The sequence below is a fragment of the Stegodyphus dumicola genome, chromosome 5 (genome assembly GCF_044657685.1).
Source record: "Stegodyphus dumicola isolate Sdum_Otavi_A_Nest chromosome 5, ASM4465768v1".
Classification (NCBI taxonomy): domain Eukaryota; kingdom Metazoa; phylum Arthropoda; class Arachnida; order Araneae; family Eresidae; genus Stegodyphus; species Stegodyphus dumicola.
In genome coordinates, this window is record NC_140772.1 from 176,603,898 (window position 1) to 176,625,988 (window position 22,091).

General features: G+C 30.3%; 1 protein-coding gene across 6 annotated transcripts in view; it reads right to left on the reverse strand.

The window, feature by feature from the left end:
- Positions 1-3,796: 3,796 nt before the first annotated feature.
- LOC118185625 (uncharacterized) overlaps positions 3,797-22,091 on the reverse strand; it is a 36,625-nt gene continuing 18,330 nt past the window's right edge. For 3 of the 6 annotated variants that reach the window (XR_015041352.1, XR_015041354.1, XR_015041355.1), the window contains exons 2-3: positions 19,713-20,252; positions 3,797-5,913 (exon numbers count right to left, since the gene is read on the reverse strand). Coding sequence is in view for 1 of the 6 variants with exons in the window: in XM_085817421.1 (XP_085673547.1) it covers positions 5,890-5,913; positions 19,891-20,252 (386 nt within the window). In the remaining 5 variants the exon portion in view is untranslated. The remainder of the gene's footprint in view (positions 5,914-19,712; positions 20,253-22,091) is intronic. The other 3 variants (XR_015041353.1, XM_085817421.1, XR_015041356.1) reach the window with 3 other exon arrangements.

The following is a 22,091-nucleotide window of genomic DNA, read 5'->3' on the forward strand; positions in this document are numbered from 1 at the left end:
ATATCTACAAAATTTTCACAGGACTAGTTTCGATGGTTTTACCCAACCACCATCTTCAGCTTCAAAACCGCAAATGAACAAGATAGGAAATAATGATTAGATAAGATAAGAAAGCCTGGACAAGAATAAGCAAGTGGCGCCATCTGTTGGTGAAACCAGAACTAAAACATAATTTCTTTAAAAGCCGAAGACAAATTTGGATTGGAATTAGGATCGTTAACTAGAACAGAAAGATTTTTTTGAATGTGAAATGCCTCTAGAAAATCCAGTTCTCCAACGGAAGATGTTTTTTGTATAATTTTGGCAGCAGAAAAACCGAAAGTGTGATTTTCGAACCAACAATGTTGCGAAAATTGTTGGTCCGAAAATCACACTTTCAATTTTTCTGCTGCCAAAATTATTCAGAAAACATCTTCCATTGGAGAAATGTATTTTCTAGAGGCATTTCACATTCATAAAAATCTTTCTGTTCTAGTTAACGATCCTAATTCCAATCCAAATTTGCCTTCGGCCTTTAAAGAAATTATGTTTTAGTTCTGGTTTCACCAACAGATGGCACCACTTGCTTATTCTTGTCCAGGCTTTCTTATCTTATCTAATCATTTTTTCCTATCTTGTTCATTTGCGGTTTTGCAGCTGAGGATGGTGGTTCGGTAAAACCATCGAAACTAGTCCTGTGGAAATTTTGTAAATATAATGCTGATTTTTGTTGTTTGTCTTCTGAATTAGTATTTATTCGGCGTGTTATTGTGTCTTAATAATTAAAGCTTATAAAAACATTTAACATCTACTTATTACTCAAACACATAATTTATATTGTATTTATAAAACCACACAATCTTGCGAAAAGTGTCTGAAAACTGGAAAAAGTCCTGGATTGAAATCTGTAATCTACAGAAACCTTTTTCTCTCAAAAATTTCTTATGAAAGGGAAGGCTATTTTTAATTCCTTTTCCGGCAGTTGTTACTCAATGTCCATTCACTTTAGTACGATTGGGAATCTTTCTTCACGTTTTGATAAGATTTAACATTTAATTTTAAAACTGCAATTTTTTTTTCTGAAGTTTTAAAATTAAATTCTTTTAGTTTCTTTTCAAGAATATTAACTTTTGAAAAATCATTAAACCCAAAATTCCAAATCATGATATATCAGGTTTACAGTTTGTTCAGCATCAACTTCCAAACTAAGAGGTTTCAGCAGCAGTATAAATTATAGCTCTGCAAAGATAAAAAGGAGGGAAAAAAAAAAAAACTCTATGTATTCTTTCTTGATTTTGTTTACTGTCACCCAATGACTCTTCTACAACTGTGATTACATACAAAGTACTGAAATCCATCTAAAAGTGTAACTCTCAATTCAGCACTGTCTTCTTATGCTATGCTGAAACTAGTATAAGATTGCAAGTTGTAACATAGTTTAAAGGTCTTGACTGGTCCATATCCCTAGGTGTAAGAAAACAGATGATACAGGTATTTAAAAAAAAAAAAAAAAAAAAAAAAAAACTCTAAAATGATGTATTTAACAACAATATACTGCTTTTAATTAAAATAATGGCTAGACTAATCTACAAATACAAAAGCAATCATCAAAACCTTGGAATACGTATGGGGGGTTCAGTTTCTAGACACAAGCTGCACTTTTTGCATTCAGGAAAATTATCTCTTTCAGAGCAACAATGCACTTTTGGATACATTTTCCCCAGAAAATTCCCATTTCATTATAGTTGAAAGCAAATACAGAATAACATCCCTCTCCTTGCAATACATAGAAAACAAAATGCCTTCAATACCAGAACTCATAGCCTCACTAGATATTGGAACATTGGACCAATCATATTATTTTAACAGATGAAGTTACTGCAATTCTGTCAAACCACAGCATTGTACAAACTGATGAAAACAGTCACTGCTCGCAACAAAAGATTTTCCACCCTGATTCCTTTTCATGTTTTGAAAAACTGGGTAGCTTCAGTAGAAGATATTTTGAATAACAGTGCAATTTTTTTAACCATCTCCTATATTATACAGTCAAAAGTCGTTAATTCGGACACCCATAATCCGGACCTCAAAGCTACAAACTTTCTGCGCATGCGTCGCATTCACGCATGCGCACAGGCGTTTACGAGAGCGCGTAAGACCATTACGGCTGCAAATATGTTTGTGCACATGCGCGTTTAATGTGTAACGGAGTTATACGCTAAGCTAAAGTTATCTAATTCAGTTAATGTTGCAGATTGCGTTGTTCCTTAATCTTCGAAATGGATCCGGCTTATTATTTTTTGAAGACTGTTAGAGCAATTTTATAAAAGTAAGCTTGAACTTTCGATTATGTCAAATAGAATTTCCAATATATATTTACTACAAAGCGAAAGTATGTTTTGAAATCCGAAATCTGTTTATCAATTTTACGCTGCTCTGCGGCAGAGGGGGGCAGAAACGTCATTATTAGATTATGATAGATTAAAAAGATTATGTCAAATAGAATTTCCGATATACATTTACTAATATGTAATTTGTATCTACAAAGCGAAAGTATGTTTTGAAATCCGAAATCTGTTTATCAATTTCACCCTGCGGATTGTAAGTTGATCTTTCAGCACTATCCTTATCTTCAGGGCAGACGTTTTTATTTTATTTGGTTTATAATTCCGTACTAAGTGTAGTATTTCATTTCGATGTACTCCGTCTTTGATATGATTTAAATCAAGTTCCTCGTCATTATAATTCGCTTCCGACAGTGAAGAAAGTGACCCAGAGGTACTTGAAAACGAAAACATTTCGATTGACAAATTAGTCGGTATTCTCAACACAGCAATTATAGGACTTGAACAGCGGAACTTTGTAACTAAACAAGAAATTACGTCTGTTTAATAGAATTAAAGAGAAAGTATTATCACATGAAACGAAGCAACTTACATTGAAAGAAATGTTTAATAAAGTAAACAAATAAATATTAAGCTTTTTCTTTTTGTAAATTTTGATACCCTTTAGATCATAATTGTTCTTTATTTCATAAATTACGGTTTCATATTTTTAATTTTGTAATTTCTGCATGCCATCTTACCAGATTTAAACTGATGATCTATAATTCGGAATCGCCGAAGTCCCGACGAGTCCAGATTAACGACTTTTGACTGTATCATATTTTTGCTACCAAAGCTGTGTTATTTTTAAATGACAACCAAATACATTAGATGAACATTTTAAAATTTGGCAATTATTTATTCTTTAATAACAATCCTCAGAAATACCGGCTTCTAAAGGTTTACTACTTAAAATTTCACTTTGAAAGTTTTCTTTTTAGCTTGTGTTGATACAAAGTGCCTTGAAAATTACCAATAAAGAAATTTAGTATGTAAATATCATGATAGTGGCAAAATTAATTCTTACATAGTTACATAAATAAACATAAGACTACAAAATGAATCACATAAAGTGAAAAAAAGTTACACCTGCATACACTTAAACTGTACAAAATTCACTTTTTCTATGATTTTGGCCAGGCAACATTAAATTGGGTAACTGTTTATTTAAAATTGTTAATGAATTTACATTAAACACTATAATTAAATTACAATCTTATTTTATTTCAATGACGAATAAAGTTAGAAAAAGATATGTAAGCATACAAACGTAGATATTTGAAAATGTAGGCTTAAAACTATAAATTTAATTATTCTTAATTCCAGAATTTATATTACATATTTCTATCAATTTAAAATAATATACTTATTTAATTAAAAAATTTAGTACCATATGTTTATTATTAAATGATATATATTTTAATCTCACAAAAAGCATTTAAAAAATTTTTATTTGAGCCAAAGCTAAATATACACCAAATTCAAAAATTTGAACAACAATTTAAAAATCATTTTAACAGAGTCTTTAAATATATGAAAATTAAAAAAAAAAAAAAAAAAAAAAAAAACGTAGAAAGGTTTAGAAATCTAATACATATGATAATGTTAACAAATGCAAAATTTCAAAAGTATTACACATATATTCATACATAGCATATAATTTTACTTCTAAAAATCATCCAAGTCAGAGAGAAAAAATAACATCAAATCCATTCATGCTTCAATTTATGCTGCTTTAAATGAGTGTAACGGATAAATTTTGATGAACAAACATTGCAACTAAAAGGTTTCTCTCCAGTATGGGTATACATATGGTTTTTTAATGTATCTTTATGATTGAATGATTTTCCACATGTCGTGCAATGGAAAGGCCGTTGCTGAGTATGTGTAAGAAAATGTCTCTTTAAATGAGCAGTAGAAACTGTAGTATATGAACAACTTTGACATTTATAACATCGATTTCCTTGATGACTCTTTAAATGCCTTTTTAATGATGAGCGTGAATTAAAATGTTTCCAACACATTGTGCAATAACAACCCAGAAATGTACCTGTAAAGATATTACTTGATTTGAAAAATCTACAATATTAGGGGAAAAGTACATGTTAGTACATTTTAATACAAACAATTATATTTATTGACTTATATTACGAAACTAAAGTCATATGACTATTTTCAATAATAATATTACATAATTTAGAATAACATTTTGTACTTCTATAATATAAAGTAAAATTATACTACTGCTATAAAATATTTTCATATGAACAAAAGAATTATTCTGAGGCAGAATTAGGGAAAATTTGTCTTTCTTACATATACAAACTATTAAAATACATTCTTACTTTAAACACTTTGATCATAAGAGGATAGTATAATAAAGACATTATGGCACTAGCTGTATGATATTTCCAGTATACTTAAATTTCAATAAAATTAAAAGATTACAGGGTTTTGATTTACATTAAGGTAAATATTAAAAATGAAAAAATATTTAGTCACAAAATACATGAAGTACTTTAACATTTTATTGACACACAGAAATTTAGACAGCATTTATAAAACAAAACACACACAATTTTAATAAATTTACAACTATTTTAACACATAATTTTATGTTCATAAAGTCAAACATTTACACAAAACTTATTAATAAACATTTTCAAATCATTATATGGCAATAAAAGATCAGAGTATAAAATTTAATTCTACATTGCAATGAAAAAATTTATAAATATAATTATTGTTGAATAGCTAAACTGATTTCAAAGAAAAATACACAAGGCCATGCTAAAGAGTTTCTTTCATTTTAAAGTCAGGGCAGGGCTCCAAATCTGAAGTGACTAAATATTGTATACATAGCATAATTACAAACTCTTAGAAGTGAAATCCATTATAATTACAATATAAAAATTCATTACAGAGATAAAATTATTAACAGCTCTAGCTTAAACATGCAGAATGACACAAGTATTTGTAAAGGACACATGCAAAGACCTTACAATATTACTTAATAAATCATAAAACTACTTAAAATTTTATTACACCATATTCACACCATTTGAAACTTAATACACTATACATGTTAATAAGAAACATGCACCATAAATTATTTAAGACAAATATAAACATTTAGTGATTTCAAGCCAAAATAAAGCAAAGATCACACACACATATGTATAAAATGAAAAGAATACACAAGAACCAACTATTTCTAAAGCTATGTAATGGTTGATCATATATATACAAATTAAAAACACAACATGGATGACTATCCATGGAATAATGAGACCTTTGTCAGTAATTTATAGAATATGTGCAGAGAGGCGACAGTGATTAACCAAACTTTGTTTATGCTTGAATGTTTTCTGACATGTGAAACACATAAACTGTCTTTCTTCTGTATGCGTTACAGAATGTCGCTTTAAATCAGTCTGACGATCAGTGCTATATGAACAAAGAGTACAGCCATATCTCAAAATCTTCACATCTTTTTGACACCGTTTAAATGAAGATGATTTTCGAGCTACATAGTTTTCATTCCAAACACCTGAAAATGAAAGTATTTAGTCACTTACAAACATATCTTGAAAGTTAAGGGGGGGACATGAGGAATAGACTGAAAATTTATCCATATGAAAGTGTAACATAATATTTTTAACAATCTGAAACAAACACATTACACATTCAAATAATGAGAAATAAATATGCATCTAGTAAATGGAAATATTTTTAACTCTAAGATGATAGCCCTAGCAAAATACAGTCAAAAGTCGTTAATCCGGACTCGTCGGGACTTCGGCGATTCCGGATTATAGATCATCAGTTTAAATCTCGTAAGATGGCATGCACAAATTCTAAAATTAAAAATATGAAACCGTATTTTAGGAAATAAAGAACAATTATGATCTAAAGGGTATCAAAATTTACAAAAAAAGAACCTTAATATTTATTTGTTTACTTTATTAAACATTTCTTTCAATGTAAGTTGTTTCGTTTTATGTGATAATACTTTCTCTTTAATTCTATAAAGACATAATTTCTTGTTCAGTTAAAAAGCTCCGCTGTTCAAGTCCCGTAATTGCTGTGCCGAGAATATCGACTAACTTGTCAATCGAAATTTTTTCGTTTTCACTAACCTCTCTGTCACCTTCTTCATGTCTTTATCCATTTTTTGCAGCAATTCCACTTTTTGTTTGACGTACATTGAGACATACTTTCGTTTTGTAGATCCTTTGGGAGCTCCAGAATCGGAAATTGACATAATCGAAAGACTTTTATAAAATTGCTCTTACAGTCTGCAAAAAATAATAAGCTGCATCCAATTCGAAGATTAAGGAATAACGCAAGCATCAACATTAACTGAAATAGATAATTGTATAATTTTAGCTTATACCGTCCGTTATACATGCACATGAAAACGTATTCTGCACTTGCGCGCACGCGTAAATGCCTATGTGCATGTGTCAACGCGGCACATGCGCAGAAAGTTTTTAGCTTTGAGGTCCGGATTATAGATCATTCTGGATTATGGGTGTCCGAATTAACGACTTTTGACTGTATTACACTTTAACTGCAAACAAAATAATGATGCTTTCATAAGGAGTTATAATAATACATTACAATTAAACAGTTGTTTATAATTCCTCAATAATACAATGCAAATTTACTGAACTATTCAAACTCCACTAAAGCAAAATTAGCTCATAATGAACAACTTCTTCAGGCTCCACTAAATTTCCAATACAATTATTATTTCATGCAGCCATACTTACTTCTAAATGCATAAAAATCAGTATATTTTTTGTATTTACAATTTTTTTTTTTACTAGAATTTCTGCATTTTTTCAGAATGATGAATTTTAGTTAATGTCCTGACTACCTAACTTACCAGATCTTACCCCGAGAGAGCCCATTTGGGATATCATGTAATGGCAGCTCAGAGTTCAAATACCAGAACAAATTTAAATAATAGTCTGATGACTTAAGCAAATAACGAGCACAAAATTCCCAGTCAACAGTACAAATATTTCCTAAGATGGATAACATATTGGTTCATCCAGAAATTTTCCAATCTCCCCCTCTTCAAAACTGAGGCACATTTTCTTCTTATTTTGTTACTGCTGATAATGAGTGATCTTCATTGAAGCATCTGGGTAAATATTTTTTTTTTTTTTTTCTGCTCATGCTGCACAATTTTTGCATGTATTATGGCATATATATATGTTATTTTCAGTACAGTGCTAAGGATGGTAAATCCAAAAGTTCATTTTCATATTATGCATTTTTATTTTGGAAAAAAAAAAAAAAAAAAAAAAAAAAAAAAAAATGTCAGACAGCTTGTGCTGTATATGAGCAAAATGCTGTTACTGATGACCCATTTTAATACTGCTTTGAGAAGTTTAAATGTAGAAATTTCGGCCTTGAAGATCATTTTAGATCTGCACAACCATCCTTTAAAAACAAGGCTTAATCCAAAGATATTTTTTACATTTATTCTTAAATTACTTGTAAGTACAAACAAACCAAAAAAAAAAAAAAAAAAAAAAAAAAAAAAAAGATCACTTTTTAGAAAAATCAGAATTTAATCTACACATAGCAACATATTTTGAAGAAATAAACACAACAATAAAGAACAAAATTATGTATGATCAACCGAAGGCAGGTTAGTTAACTAGGGCTTAGCTACCACCCCAAAAATATTGTAAAATGAAGGAAATATTACTGTCACAAACCATCATTAAAAATACCTATTTACAGAAAATTTCAAATAGTAGTAGTAGCAGTAAAAGGGAATAAATGCCTGGGATAACAGCAAAGACAGAAGATGATGTTTTTATCCATACATATTCACAGTTTAACTGTACATAACCTGGAATATATAAATATTATACAATAAAAGTTCCCAGTTTTTTATATTAGTTTTAAATCAAGGACATTATTTAAGGCTCATATGCAAATACCATTCTTTAATGCTGTTTATAACCAAGTTTCTTTCTTTCAGGAAGATATTGGGTAGTCTAGAAAGTTTTGCAGAAGGCTTGGTTTATTTCATTATGGCAAAATATGCTAGGGCTATCTGCCTTGAAGAAGGATGTCCTTGCAGAGGGCTTTCTATGGGAAACTGGCTCGTATACAGATGAGGAAAACCATGAAAATGGCCGTGCAGCCAGCCTGTCACCTGGAATCAAACTTAAGATGAACTACCAATGTTTGGTGAAATGTTACATTTACCGCTCGGCTGTTGGTGCACATTCTGCAGAAGGATTGAAGCATATACGAGGGCTATCCAGAAAGTAGATTACGTTTTGGAATAAAAAAATAAACAAAGTACAGGAAACAAATTTTATTATATACAGATGAAAGCCACACTCAAATACTACTTTTCTACATAGTCACCATACAAATTAAGGCATTTATCGTAGCGATGTACGAGCTTGGAAATTCCTTCGTCGAAAAATTCGGCCGCCTGCGCCTTCAACCACTTCGTTACCTCTTCTTGCAGCTGTGCGTCGTCATCAAAACGCTGCATAGCCAGCCACTTCTTCATTGCTGGGAATAGGTGGAAGTCGCTTGGTGCCAGGTCGGGACTGTACGGCGGATGAGGAAACAACTCCCACTTAAAAGATTCAAGAACTTTACGAGTGACATTTGCCGTGTGGGGCCGGGCGTTGTCGTGAATCAACAAGATCTTAGAGCTCAACATTCCTCTGCGCTTGTTTTCAATTGCTCTTCTGAGTTTTTGGAGAGTTTGGCAATACCTTTGAGAGTTTATTGTAGTGCCTCTTTCCAGGAAGTCCACAAAAATTACACCTTTTCTGTCCCAAAAAACAGTCGCCATCATCTTCCTTGCCGACATTGTTTGCATGCATTTCTTGGGTTTTTGGGGAGAACTTGTGTGCCCCCACTGCATTGATTGCAATTTCGTTTCACAGTTCACATGTTTCACCCATGTTTCGTCACCAGTAACGATGCGATCGAGTAAAGAGTCACCATCCTTATGGTAAGCGTCCAAAAAGTTCAACGCTGCAGCCATTCGCTGATTTTTGTGGTCCTCTGTCAAGATTTTTGGAATCCATCTTGCACAAAACTTTTGGTAACCAAGCTTTTCGCTGATGATTTCGTGCAACAAACTTCGCGAAATTTGTGGAAAACTCAAAGAAAGTTCCGGTATTGTGAAATTTCGATTTTCACGGACTTTAGCATCGACTTTTTCGAGAAGTTCGGCGGTCACTGTGCTGGGTCTCCCACTTCGATCTTCGTCGTGAACATTGGTTCGGCCATTTTGAAATCTTACGACCCACTGACGCACTCCACCTTCAGTGATAATGTTGTCCCCATACACTTCACAAAGCTGCCGATAGATTTCTATCGGTTTACAGTTTTTTGCAGTCAGAAACCTTATTACTGAGCGCACCTCGCAGCTCGCGGGATTTTCAATTAACGCAGACATTTCAAACCGTCACAGTATCTGAACGGAGCACAGCACGAACCTCTCACTAGCACGGCTAGATGCAGACTGAGCTGCGCAACGCTCTGACCCCAAGATGGCCGCGCTAGCCCCGCCCCTAGCGGACACAGACGGAAACGTAATCTACTTCCTGGATGGCCCTCGTAGATAAATATGATTTTTTATGCTTACATTTTCTAATTCTAGTATGTATTGTGGCATATCTTTTTTTTTCAGTACAATGTTAAGGTTGGAGAACTCAAAAGTTTATCATGTTATGCTCTTTTACTAAAAAGACAAAAATACTTGTCAGAGTGATTGTAAAATTTGTGCTATTCCTGAAGGAAAATTTTGGTGTTGGTTTGAGAAGCTTAAAAACGTGGACACTTCAGTTTTGAAGATGATGTCCACTGTGGATGACCATCCTTAGTGTTAACACAGACCAATTAAAACAAGCTGTTTCAGAAAATCCACTTGATACAGTTTACGAACTATAAGACAGATATATTGCAAGATGTACAGCATGATCATTTCAAGAAGATAAGTATGTAAGCTGTGATGCTGTATCGTAGGGAACCTCATACTTTACCAGAGCAAAATATGCTCTCTCAAACTTTGGCATGTGATTTTTCATTAAGTGAAATAAAAAAAACTCTACTTTTGAAATAACATTACTGAAGATAAGAAGCAAATATTATATAATAATGTTACAAAAAAAAAATGTTTTAAGCCAACTGAACTACCTTTAGTAACAATTGAGAAGCAGGCTATATCCCAAAAAAGTTATGTTTTGTATATGGTACGACTACAGAGGAATTTTACATTACGAAGTTTTGCCTTTGGAAAAATACTGTTCCCAAATGACAGTTTTAAAAGCATAAATCTAAGCAAAGTGCCCAGAAATGAGCAATAGTCAAGATGTCTTGAACCATGACAATGCTTGACCCCACATTTTGATGAGTATCACACAGAGACTTATTCAATAGTGTGCCTTGGATCTTCATCTCTTTAGGTCACTTCAAATTCTCTGAATGACCAGGAGTTCCTTTTTTAGAGACTGTCAAACAGCACTTCAATAAATTCTTTACAAATAAACTTAATGAATTTTCCAGCTGCTGCAGAGAAAGCAAAAAGGTCAAAGAATAAAATGGTGCTTATGTGATTCAATGAAATTTTCTGATGTTTTTGTACTGCTTCATTTATATTCATCATAAAAATTTTCAGAACTTTCCGGATGACACAACACAAAACTTATATATTTACTTCATCATACTTTTTTCACAATCATTAAATTAAGCTGCATACAGGTAAAGTGAACTTGACCATTTCTAAAACTAAGATATAATTAATACATCATAATGTATATAAATATTACCCTAAATTAAATTGTTTAGACATTAAAATATAAAAAATTAAGATTTACTGACTATTAAAATACATACTAGGAGGCTCCAGCTTCTGATAACTATCACTTACCAACATTCTGAAACATGCTTTACTTGGTTGGCCTTTTTAAAAACATATGACAAGAATATTGTCACCGCACAAACTGCAGTAGACAAAAATTTGTATACACAATGATTAGTGATTTAAAGAACTGTATTAAATAATTGTACCAAACCTGTTATAGAATTAAAAATTCACATTACTATACAAATATTGGCTTCACAAACAATTTTACTCAAATATTACATTTAAAATTTTTTTATTGGGGTTATTTAAACCCTCAACTATTGCATGATTTTCAAGAAAGCGGTTACAAAAGTGCCCATTTTTTATTGAAGAAAATTGTACAAAAATAAGTGTATATACTACATTATATGCATTCATCTTTTTTTCTTCAAATTTTGGAATTCTTTTAGCTTAAAATAAAGGGGAAAAAAAAAAAATTCCCGGAAAAGCCAGCACTTAGGGTTATTGCGACTGAATGTAGATTTTCCAGTAAGCCAGGAAAATTTAAGAAATATGCGCTTTACTCATTAAAAGAGAATTTTATTACACTTATGCATAATATAAACAAAGATTAGTAATTTTTTCTTCTGCGATAAATTTCAAAGCATGCGATGCAAAGACCAACATCACAATCTGGACAGTAGTACCGAGTTTCCTTCCTACATCTCTCATTGTTTTCATCTCTTCTGGAACAACAAACTTTGCATTCTCTTGATGGTTGCTGTTTCTTGTCAGTTAGGGCTACCTGTCTTATAAAATGCCTTTAAATCAAGCAGTTTCGGTTATCCTCCAAGCTTGGCTGGCTTTTTTTTTTTTGGAATGATGTCTGATGACTGATACATTTCAATAAGTTCATCTACTAAAGATAAACGAAACATCAAATGGGATTTTTTTCCACCTTGTTTTTTTAAAATAAGATTAAAAGTTCAAAATAGTTTGATCTAACAAATGAACAATTATTTTCTTATAATACTTCTTTCCTCTTTTTAAAGCAATAGAGTAATCTCAAAGATATTGGTCTACAATATCTATTGCCCACATATTTTTATTGTAATATTGTAATCTGTGACAATTGTAAGTTTTTTGACAACTCTGTTATGACACTGTACATCTACCATGTCATTTGTATGGACTGCAGATAGCATGCTAACATCTTTTTTATCTTCCCACTTCATGGCAAGAATTTTACATCGATGAAAAGCAACATTTTCACCTTTTGAGATTCTCTTTTTTATCAATTCTCGAGGCATTTTTTTTTCGGTTTAGTTTTACAGTTCCATAAGTGTCTGTTTCAAATTTTAAAAGCATGCCTGCCAATTCTGTTGACATATAAAAATTGTCTGTAATCAGACAATATCTTTGTTTTAGCAGAGGCCTGATAAGTGACATCACAACTTGAATTGATTGGGGCAGATCTTTATATTTTGCATCAAAAACTGTACCTTTTCCAGTATATATAATTTGTGACCATATATACCCTGAACTTGATTCGCAGAACAAATACGACTTTATGTCGTTGTGTATGTTTACTCTAAGTCAGTTGTCTCAGATTAAAATAGCACATGGGCCAAATGCATGATCTGAGAGTAGTTGATGGGGCGATTTTTTTTAAAAACAAAACAGAATTTAACAAAATTTAACTTATTAAATATTTATCAAAATATACATAAACTATAATAACAATGATGCAAAGAGAAACAAAATTTTATATATTTGTTTCCTAGCTGAAATCTAAAGGTTAATATCTGTAAAGATTTCTGTTAGTTACACTTTATAATTCAAACATTTTGACTTCTAAGTAGTATTTTCAAGTAGACATTTATTTCAAATAATACTAATATGTTAAATAAACTATTAAATATCTTCTAAGCATATTTTAAGTATTTTACAATGGGACAAAACTTGAGAATAAATAATGGCATCCTATTGTCATTTCTTTATTTAAAAAATTTTTCTTTGATGCATATAACAAAGTAAATTTTTTTATGTAAATAATTATATGCTTTTTTATTTCTCACTATAATTTTCAGCTGAATGGTGTTTCAATTTTGATAAATTTGTAACCTTAGAGAAACATTACTAGAAAGAATCGTCATCATAACTGTAAATGCTCATTGTTAATCAGGTTCTTTTGTAAGATTTATTAATTTTCAACAACAGGAAAAAAATGTTCACATACAAAAATACTCCCAAACAAAGCAATTATTCTTATTGCAAAAATTTATAACTGAGTATATGCATCTTTTGACAAATACAAAAAAAGATTAATCAAATATGTACCATCAAATCTTTGAATAAAACTTATTTCATACCAGAAATAATTAATTCCATTTATAGATTTTCTGGAGCATTATTTTATATTTGTTTTTATTTGTAATGAAAATAATATAAAATTAGACTAAAGCATTATAAATGTTTTCTTCAAAATTCTGGTTATAATAATTAATGTCATAATGATGTTATTTAATTTAGGAGAAATGTGTCTGCAGCCATGTAAAACTCCTTCAGGATCTGCAAGTTTGAGACCACTGGATGAAGCTGTGAATTTCAAACAACAAAACTATACAGCAAGAAACAAACACATAAAATTTGAAGATAAGAAATTAGGCTGCTTAGATAATTTTGAAATGATGTAACCCAATTCACAATCTTCAGCTGCTTCAATTTTATCTTCTTTTTTACACTTGAAGGCAAGCAGCTGATCAATTCTGGCAGGAGTTTAAAGGCATTTGTTATTTTTCAATTTTCTCTATCTGACTCCTAATATGTTCGAAGTACAGATTTCAATTTAGGAATTTTGAAGAGCACTGACTATTATACTCTTTCAAAAACATATGGAAAGATTCATACAAATAATAACTTTACAAAAGAAATTCGGGTCTACCTCAAGTTGTTGCAAAATTTCAGTGTAAACATTTTTGTAGCATTCTTTTCCTTCCATAGCCTTAACTAAATAGCACTGTTGTCATTTGCTGTGTATGTCTGGATGCATTTAAATGTGCATGGAAAATGCTTCCAGTCAGTTTTTATGACTTTGCTTAAGAGACGGAAACAGTCCTGCTAATAAATAAAATCAATAAACAGATCTCATACTCCTGAAAATTCAAACTTTTCCAGTAATAATTTTGAAATATTTATAAATTGAGAACAAAATAAAATACAAGTAAATATTAATTATCATAAAATTTTGAGCGAAAAGGTTTTACACCTTAGGATAATGTAAAAATGTTTAAAAAATATAAATTAACTTTTACGCATCCTAGGCAAACTCAGACTTTAAATATTACCAAATTAAAAGATAAAAGTAGGAAAAAAAAAAAAAAAAAAAGCTTTACTCTCACATGTTAAAACAGAATAATAAGAATTACCTCTAAGCAGACGTAAAGTTTTACAGATAAAAATACTGAATGCCACATCACAGAACTTCACTTTTTTTAAAAATCTGAGTACATTTCTCAACTATTATATTAAACTATTCTACTATACTCTTTTAAGACTATTCTACAAGCATACACATATACACAAAGCTTTTTATTCAGCCATTTCAATAAAATCAAATATTATTAATTATTAAAAATCCTCAGCTTTATAACATAAATGGTGTATGCAATGTTCCTTTTAAATTTAACGCATTAATCAGGTACCTACATTTAGAGAAAAGAAATTTTTTTACTGAATTAAAAAAATTACACATTCATTAATACACCAAGTATAAACAGAAGAATATTGAGAACTATAGCTAGTTTATATGACCATGTAAGCAAATGGACACTTCCTCAACTTACATTTTAATGGGTAAAATTATGAAGCTGTTTATTTAGCCTAAGTGATAACAATAGTATTGAGAATGGCAACTTCCAGACAAAATGCTTTCTGCACGCTGTTTTATAAAAAGTAATCTAGTTCAGTCGGCAATCGGGCGTGAATGTGAGAATTCCTCCACCTGACAACAATATTAATAGACAGTATTATTATAACAAGTAATCTAGTTCAGTCGGTAATCAGGCATGAATGTGAGAATTCCCCATCTGACAACAATATTAATAGACAGTATTATCAGTTTCGAATGATGAGATGCTAGCCTAGTAGGAAGTGTTCATTAAAACCATGTCAGATGATTAAATAAATGGATTTAGCAGATAATCCTAAAAAAATCAGTATGACAGGTCAGCTATAAAATTAGCAGTATTGACATAACAATAAAGAATATACTATAAAAAGCAACTAACTACATATGAAGCTATTACATCAAGAATTTTGCACATAACTAAAGCTATGCAGACCATCAAAGATTTCCTCAGATGTGTTTTCTACTTTACAGATGAATCAGCACTTCACCATAGTATTAAAATGATTAAACATAATGACGACATCTGGGAAATAGAATTCACATAAACACAGCATGAACATGGGAAAAATAATTTTTTTGGTTACTATTGCAGGGCAAATAAATAACTGGATTACTAAAGCACAAAACCATACCTAGGGTTATCTGCCCAAGGGGGAGGGATGCCTTCCTTATAGACCTCTTAAGGGGAAAAACCATGAAAACGGCCATGCAGCGAGCCAATTCACCTGGAACTGAACCCAGGTTGGAAGTACCAGTGTTCAACGACTTTACCGCTTGGCCGGTGTTGGGCACGGATGCCTTTTTTGGGGATATATTAAAGGGAATTAACCAATATAAGATCACATACTTAATCAACTTTTAAATTTGAAAATAAGTTTTGAACAAAACTAATTGCATTATAAAGTCTGAGATCTGGACAAGTCGGAACTTTGGATTTTTCTGGATATTAGATTATCAATTTAAATCTAGTAAGATGGCATGTAGAAATTATAAAAATTAAAAATATGAAATTGTGATTTCTGAAATAATGAAGCATTTATGATCTAAAGGGTATCAAAATTTACAAAAAAAAAAAAAAAAAAAAAAAAAAAAAAAAAGGGCTTATTATTTATTTGTTTACTTTGTTAAACATTTCTTTGAATATTAATCATTTAAGCTTCATTTTCTGTGCTTATACTTTCTCTTCAATCCTATACACAGATATAATTTCTTGTTGAGTTGTAAAGTTCCACTGTTCAAGTTCTGTAGTTGTGTTGAGAATTCAGACTAACTTGTCAATCGAATTTTTTTTTGTTTTCAGTAACCTCTCTTATTACTTTCTTCACTATCAGTAGTGGTACTTTCTAGATCTAGAACCGTACTACTGATTTTGCCATCTGTTAATTGATTGATGATCAGAGCATTGTCATCACAATGAAAAACTTCTGTTATATCATCTTCATTTAATACCGCTTCTCAACATTTCTTTACAAAATCCATTAATTCGAAAATTTCACCTGTGGTTTACAACACCGGAAAGCCGTCATATTTGTGGCTATCATCTTCATCATCCTCACCATGAAATATGATAGCTGGCCATAAATTATGCCACGCATTTTTTAAAGCACCTCCAACGATCTTGCCATGCTCTATACACCCACCAGGTTTTATGCTAAAATATTTAAAAAATTCTTGAATAGTCTTGCCATTATTCAAGAAATTTAACATGGAATTTAAAAATGCTACTTTATATTTGCATTTCAGTACATGCACTTGTTCGATATCCACAGGCTGAATAATGGACGTACAGTTTGGAGGAAAGAATAACACGGATACGTTATCTTTTATTAAAACTTTAAGAGAAATATGAGCCACACAGTTATCTACAATCAGGACAATTTTGACATCATGAGGTAAATTAACCAAATTCAAATTTTGCCGAGCTTCAGGTATGAAACGATTTTCAAACCAATAATACATTAATGCTTGTGTCATATATGGTCTTTTATTTGCATGATATATAATGGGAAAATCTTTACTGCTTTAAATGGTTGAGGTCCTGTATTTTTTAAGATTACGAAAAGTTTGCACTTGTGCATTCCTGCATGCTAGTCTGCAACATTGTTAGTCGTTCTTCGGAATCTTTGACGCCAGTAGTTGGGGAGCCTTTTCTGTAGAGGTTGCTAAGGTATTTTGCAGTACATATTGACAGAAAAGACCAGTTTCATCAACATTGTAAATTTGTCTTGGAGATAATATTTCACTATTAATGAGTTCAATGAATTCCTCTGCAAATAGTTAAGCAGCTTCAGTATCAGCTGAAGCTATTTCACCTGAAATTTTTAATTGCATTTTATCACAGTGATTTTAAAATTTGGTTAACCAATCTATGGAATATATGCACTCAGATTTTAAGTTCATTTCTTCATGAAATATTTTGGCTTGAGCCATTAGCAATGAATCCGCCAATGGCAAATTCTCGCGTTCTCCGTCTGACCATTCCATCATAATTTTGTTAAGATTGTCACTTATAGTATAGTGAATAATTTTTCTGTTATTCATTGTGAGTGGAGTGTCAGAATCCACAAAAATTCATAAAGTTCCTTTTTTTTTTTGTTATGTCACATACAGTTGACTTTTCAATGCCATACTCATCGCAAAATTTTCAGACGGATACACCTATACCCGATTTTTGCAGTAATTCCACTTTTTATGTAATGGACACTGAAACATGCTTTTGCTTTGCAGATTCTGTTGCAGCTCCAGAGCTTAAAACTCTTTTTGACATAATCGGAAGTTCAAACTTTATTTTTCATAAAATTGCTGTAGTTATAACAGCCTTAAAAAAATAATAAGCAGGATCAAATAAGAAAGTTATGGAACAGTGCAATCTGCTTTATTAACTGAAATTCTTTGGTTTAAAGTATAATTTTAGCCTAGCTTAACAGCGTCCACTATACATTATTGGCTATGTAGCATGAGAGTGTCAACGAAAGACAAAATGTTCCATTAAATTCTGTTACCAAGCACATCCCTAAGTTCTACATTTTTGCCGCCCCTCAATTTTGGGTTCCAGTGCTTTCCATAAATTCTAAAAATCTTACCATCACTTAATTTTGTCACTCAGTGCTTCTCCATATTCCAAAAATTTTGTTTTCTCTAAATTCTGCCATACATGCTCTGGCACCGGTTCTGCGTTTAAGTGAATAAAAAATTAGTTACCCTTAATTCAAATAGCACTAAATGTAATCTTTGGCCTATGAGTATGATTAACAAAATCTATGTTTAGCATATGGAAAGAAATTTTTGTTAAATTTTTCCTCGTCAATATTTAGAGCAGTTAACTTAAATCTGTTATCATCACCAAGCGGAATGTCACAACATAAAAGGTTTCCATATTCTTTGTTATTCAATCACTAATATAAAAAAATTTTTAGTCATTGTTGCATAGTCATAACTCAAGTTGTCATGTGTTGATAAACATACGGTGATGAAAGCAAAATATAATAAATAATGATTCGCCAGGTTGGCATCAGGGATTAAAATATTAGTAGTTGTGAAATCAACAATATTTCTATATAAAAGACTGTTTCGGTTTGAGATTTATGCCAAGCTACCGAGCCAAATTATTAATCACACAAATTTATGATAAAATGATTGTTTCTTCAATAACGAGGTATTTTATTTAGTGACAAGTGAAATTAAAAATTGGGATTCTCCACATTTTCTTACGAGGGGGGGGGAAATCAAATGTGCATACAAAAAGCATTAAAAAAAATGTTGGTGGCTTTAAGGTTCGGATCTCGGAATTTGTATTGTATATATATGGATACATACAATGGATAACAAAAAAATAGGAGTTAGGCTTTACATTATGAACAGTTCCCATAAAAAATACTATACATGGGGATGATAAATAGAGTCATCCAATATATTTAACTCACAAGCACGTAAAATAGATTTACTTTTAAAAGTAATACAAAACATTAGGGGTCAGGATATCCAATTCTCAGTTAAAATGAATCACCTACATAAGCAGTTTTCTTCCTATAAATGATGTAAATATTAGTCACCATCTAAGAAAGTCTTTGTTAAGCTTACAGCAGTCAATCCTACGATGTTGAGTCATAATAAATCATCTGTATATCATATCATACACAAATAAAAATGCATTCAAGCATGATGATAAAAATACAAAATGCAAAAGCAAAATTGATTTAAAATTTACAAAAATATTTTCCATTATGTATTAAAAATTATACTTAAATTCTCCGTTTTAATGCTTTTACACTTGAAAATATTATCTGTAATTAAAATGATACTTATTCATGTTGGAGGCAGATGTAGCAAATTAAAATAACCAAAACAGAGGAGTGTATCTCTAGAATACAATTAACATTAATAAACAGCAAAACACGCTTAAGTAATACAATGCAATTTGGAAAAAAATACAGCATTATAATTGCAACTCCTTTTGATGCAATATGTCATGCATATTGTCAACAGAAGGAAATGAAATATAGCTTAAGAATTTTGAATAACTAACAAAATTAGTTCAGAGTTGAAAAGATGTAAAAAGCATTTTCTTTTGCATTTTTTAAATGAGTAAAATATTTACCTTTATTTTGTATAATTATAAAAGCATTCTTCCAATCAATAAACAAATAACGTTGAACTTTCAATACTCTATGAATTTATTCTTGCTCAATAAAAAATGACTAGTAAAAATTACTCATTTATTCATAAAATTGAAAAATTATTTTGAAATAAAAATATTACATGCATAAAGTTCCTACTCTAGCAAAAAAATTTAATATCCATGCAGGTGAAATATCCGTAAATCTGTGCTTCAATGCATGAACCTTCAAACTTGACCTCTTCTTGAAATTTATGCCACATACATTGCAATAAAACTTCTTATTTTTTATATCAGATTTAATATGTTCTTGCAAATAATTATCACTAAAAATTGAAGGACAGTGCATTTCAAATTGCCTATACTTAGTTCTTTGTGTCCAGGATTTGATTGCATACTCCCCACTTTCAGCTGTAAATCCTAAATGGTCAATTTCACACTTTTGTAAACGACATGGTAGAGATACTGATGAGAAAAATCTTGTTTCATGCACAGTATGGAAAGAATCAGTAGCAGATGAATCTAGAAGAAGGGAAAACTTTATATAAGAAGAATTTCAAAACAATAAAAAATATTAATGCAAAAAATTACAGACTAATTTAATTAAAATGGCATTACATCATATAACAGCCCTGAAAATAATACATTAAAAGTAACTTAATCAAGAAACTATCAAAAATTCCCAATAAAATAATATTATGAACAATTATGGAAGACACACAGATTAATTATTAAATAAGAAGAAATGATACTAAATGTGGATAATCTACATAATATGTACCTTCAACTAAGCAAAGCATTTAGATTTAATAAAAAAATTATTCTGGCAGAACGTGACCTACTATATTGCTTAAAATACAAAAAAAAATTCATAACATAAATCTACAGTTTATATTTTAAAGTTCATGCATGAAGAATTTGTCATTACATGAAAATAGTGCAGTAAAAAAGCAATACTTCAATTATTTCTGCTCCATTTTTTTCTTTTGATATAATTACATTTTATCATAAGAAATTTAACATTTAATTATTTTTTAATCATAAGCATACATTTTTTAAAACATCAAACAGTGAAAATTTATCAAAATAAAATATAAAATTATGCACTCTTCCACCACTCTTCAATGCTTTCATAATAAATGTAAAAACACCAACAATTTCTCATGTATGTGCACTTATATATTTCACATTGAAATGCTTATAAATATCATAAAATAAGTGAATTTTAGAGGTTTCTTTTGTAAAATTTATAATTACTTTCTCATAATTACAAAATACTGTTCAGATCTGCATGTATTTCAACAAAGAGTTTTAAACAGAACAGGCTTTTAATTAAAGAAGAAAGTAAAACCTGAAACTAATAAAATGAGATTAAATAATTAACATCTAAGCTACATATTTAAATTATTCAGATCAAATAATTATGCAAATTAAAGAGGACTTTTTAGTTTTCATAGCTAAAAGAAAATATGCATTCAATATATTGAAATATAAGCGAAATTTAATTACAATTATTATTGTGTATGTTATCAAAAAGGTCAATGGAATATGATGTACTTGACAGAATATATATACATACATACACATAAATTTCTCTGACAACAAACATAGCATGGGTAGATATTTTGTTTCATATACTTTAGACATAAAAGATCTTCTGAAAAAAGTTTATTATTATTTTAGAAATTATAAGAACCTACGGATATTTATTCTTACATTACTCTTTATGAACCAATAAAAAAATAATCACAGATAACTTCGAGAGACCAAAATTCAGTTTATGTACAACATATTTAGATAAAATAAACACAACAGTAAAGATAAAAAATTAAATTTTCAACTTCCAATTAATAAGGTCCTGAGTATAAAAATAGAATTAAAAAAAAGTTTATTATAGAATGAAAAAAATACTGCCACAAATTATCAATGAAAAGTCTATTTACAGAAGGAAAAAAAAAATCCTTGTTTAATAGCACAGATAGATGATACATTATTCAGAAATTGTTTTTATCCACAGTTTAACTATATATAATCTGGAATATATAAATACTGCACAATAAAAAAAAAAAAGTTCACCTTTTTTACATAGTCTGAACTCAAGGACATTGTTTAAGTTGTCTTGAAAATACTCTTCTTTAGCGCTCTTAATAACTTAGTTTCTCTTTATCTAATAGTGCTTATTCTTCTGTTGCTTACATTTTACTCTTTTAATTTTGTAAAAAAGATTTAATTTTTTAGCTAAATAAGTTCGTTTTCCAGATTAAATTGCTTAACAATGCAGGTGAATTGCCATTACAGTCAAACCCTACTATAACAACTGCATGTTTAGTTTGCTATATCCGATATGATAACAAAACCAAA